General features: G+C 55.4%; 1 protein-coding gene across 1 annotated transcript; it reads right to left on the reverse strand.

The window, feature by feature from the left end:
• Window positions 1–1,230: 1,230 nt before the first annotated feature.
• Window positions 1,231–3,131, reverse strand: GINS4 (GINS complex subunit 4 (Sld5 homolog); the record flags this gene model as incomplete). Its single annotated transcript, XM_010194115.1, has 6 exons — window positions 1,231–1,339; window positions 1,433–1,523; window positions 1,712–1,800; window positions 2,129–2,226; window positions 2,668–2,781; window positions 3,045–3,131. Coding segments are annotated over 6 exons (576 nt in total), but the record flags the coding sequence as incomplete, so codon positions are not given.
• Between the last annotated feature and the right edge of the window lie 111 nt (window positions 3,132–3,242).

Raw genomic sequence — 3,242 nt, forward strand, 5'->3', positions numbered from 1 at the left:
AACCAGACTCCTCATCCTGCAGCAGGTGACAGATCTGGGAAAGCTCTGCCAGCTTCATGCTCCAACACCTTTCTGAACAACACAAAGGTACCACAAGCCCCTGCAAGCTTACAAAACTCCCCAGAGCTCTCCAGAGTGCTCAGCTGCTGATCATACAGACCCTTGAGCACAAGGGCCCTACTTGCTCTGAAGTTCACTGACCAAGTGAGGATCAGCTGCAGCAATGCTGCAATCTCCTGCAGTCAGCCAGTCCAAAGCAGCAGGTTGGAAAACGGCTGGAAAAGCTCTGTTCAGCCCCTGTAACGGTGCTTCAAGGGAGAAACTCAAGGCAAGTAGAAACCCTGGATTCCTAAGCTCATGGCCATCTCCCAGCTGATGTTGTCAGAATGACACAGGGAACAAACCTGGTAAACTCTGCAGGTGCTGAGCTGGTGCTGAGCACCCCAGCAGGACCCTATGGCTCCTCCCTGCTCGCCCATGACAATCCCTTTGCTCTGAGCTGCAGTTTCCCCCTTTAACGTGCTCCCAGTCCTCCCTGCTTCTTCTGCAAGAGCCAAAATCTGCTCTGCCAGCAAATACCTCTCTGTATGGTGTTTTTTGCTTAATGGACCATGTGGCAAAGACAGTGCAGAAGTGTCCCCAAGCTCACCTCAGAGCAATTGGCCACTTGCACAATATCCACAGAGCCTGTGGCGGGATCAGAGCTGATGGGGGAAGTGCAGCGTACACAGCTGGTTGCCACAGCGTTTGGTCAGTTAGTTTCCACCCGACAGCCTCATTCAGAGAGCAGCGCTGAGCTGGAACAGGAACGCATGCACAGCTGCAGGTATAAAATGAGCACCCTGCTACGTACAAGGGCTGCGTTGGCCTTTAGGACGGATGTGCTCTGGCCATGCCTGCTGCCAGACCAAAACGGACCGCCCGGGGGCTGGGGGCAGCAGCAGCTGCACCCGTCCCTCCTTCGGGATGTCAACCGGCCTGAGCTGAGGCTGCAGAGCCCTGTTTGGGGCAGCGCTATGACACAACTCCCCTCGCTGGGGAGCACCAGGGACTTGAGCCTGGCTGTACTCCAAGCACATCACAAGCCATTGGGGTGCAGTGCGCTGCGGGGCGACGATGTCCCCGTGTCCCCATGGTTCACTTGTGCACTTCAAAGGGCAGAGCTGCCCGGCCAAGACACTGAGGGGACCCTCCACGCCACCCCTGCGTCCACCACCTCCGGCCCCGCACTCACCGCTCGGCTCATATGAGCTGCACGGCTCCCGAGGCCACCAGCGGCGCCACGGCCCTGTAGCGGATCAGGTGCTGCGAGCCCTCCTCCAGGTCAATGCTGAACTCCCTGTGGGACGGACAGAGCTCAGCCGCCCCTGCCCGCTCCAACCCACGCCGCCCAGAGGGCTGGTGGGCCTGCGCTCCCAGGAAGGTGTCCTACCTCTGCTCATCCGTCTCTGGCTCTACCAGGATGTTTTCCTGCCGCTCCAGCACCCGCAGGAACACAAACGAGTCCAGGTTGGGCTTCGGAACTGCAGGCAAGGGAGTGACAGCACGAGCTCAGCAATGGCGTACGCTGCCGAGACCGAGCTGATGGAGCGGTGCAAGGGACAGCGAGCCTTCGGCCAGCATGGGAACACCAGACCCCCCTGCCCAGCTGAGGGGAGCACGACCCCACTGCTGTGATTTTCAGACTCCGCTGCAGTCTGGACACACTCACCTGATTTCAGGAGGGACACTTTCTGCAGGTTGGGCGGCATGTGCTTTAGAGCCACATTTTTCAGGTAAGTCTCTGTGTTTGCCATGTACCTGAAACAAATCATGGGAGCATTTACTGGTTTAATCAAACACAAATTTGCAGAGGGAGAATTGACTCAAAACACCAGCAAGTGACATCCTGGTGCCACCGGCATGGCCAGAGACAACCCCAGTGGTTTGCCCTGATAACTGCCTCAGAGTTACCAAAGTTATTTTATTTTCAGCTCTTTCCTTGTCCGTAAAGAAGCCTCCTGGTAAAACCTGTGATTCTCACTGCAAACCTGACAAGTTTAACAGTCTCAAGACCTGTTCAGCGTAACAGAGGGGCGAGTTCTATAACCCACAAAAAGGGAGGGAGATGCATACAAAACATACTCACTCTTTAGCAAAAGCAAACTCCTCTGGTGACAGAATGGAAGGCTCCCCTTCAGCTCGAGACTTCTCCTTCTCCAGGACATGGGGAAAAAACTTCTCTATCTGATATTGAAAGAAAATCCCAAAGACTGACACAGGCCTCTCAGTACTTCAGTGCCCACCATCCCACCCCTCCCAGGGGCTCCTGCTGCTGTACAGCTGCACACAGCAGCCACCGGACTGCCCAAATAAAGTGATGTGGCCAGGGGGTCTCCAAGCTGCACAATCACGCATGAACATGGTAGGACCCAGGCAGAACATGCAAGCACTCAACTGTGGCATCCTTACGTGAGGTAAGAAAACACTGACAGCAATGCTGTGATCCTCTTCCAGCACAACAGAAAAGCGTGGCCAAGGAATGAATTCCTCTGGGTTGCACTTTGGAGGACACGGAGGAGGCATGCTTTAACCAAGTGCCTCGCTGAAGCAGGAGGCCTTGTATGGCTAAAAGGCACTCCTGAAGTCACCTTTTTTCACCTCCTGGACAGCAAAAGCAAGTGTTACCTTCACAAGCCTACATCGCAAGTAGCTGCTGAGCACATAACGGATCCTTTCAATCTCCATGCGGTGAATGCTGACCTTCAAGTCTCCTCTCTTTGCCCGTTTCAGGTTTGCCTCCTGCAAGGAAAGGCAAAGAGAAATTAAACAGTTGAAACGCCAGACAAGAAACAGCGAGGAAGATGGGTTTTGTACATAGGCTCCACAAAACCAGACACAAATCACGCTATTTCCTCCCAGTCCCCTCTCCAAGACAAACTCAGAGAAGGTGCTCAGAACAGCCTTAACTCAGGGACAGAGGAGCAGGCGATCCTGACAAGCCCAGAAGGACCCAAGCACACCTGGGGCCTGCCTGCACCACCCCCGAGCCCAGCACAACCTACCATGTGGTCCAGCTGCTCCACCACACACTCGATGATCTCCGGTTTGCTCTCCAGCAGCTCTGGAGCAAACTTTTCATTCAGCCAGGCCTGCGAAAAGGCAACTGGAGGTAGAAACGAGGAACGCACCCGCCTTACGCCCCAGCGTCCAGAAACCCAGCCCTCCGTCCTCCTCCGGCGGCCTCAACCGTCCCGCGCCCC

This window comes from Mesitornis unicolor, unplaced genomic scaffold (genome assembly GCF_000695765.1).
Source record: "Mesitornis unicolor isolate BGI_N332 unplaced genomic scaffold, ASM69576v1 scaffold42591, whole genome shotgun sequence".
In the NCBI taxonomy this organism is placed as follows: domain Eukaryota; kingdom Metazoa; phylum Chordata; class Aves; order Mesitornithiformes; family Mesitornithidae; genus Mesitornis; species Mesitornis unicolor.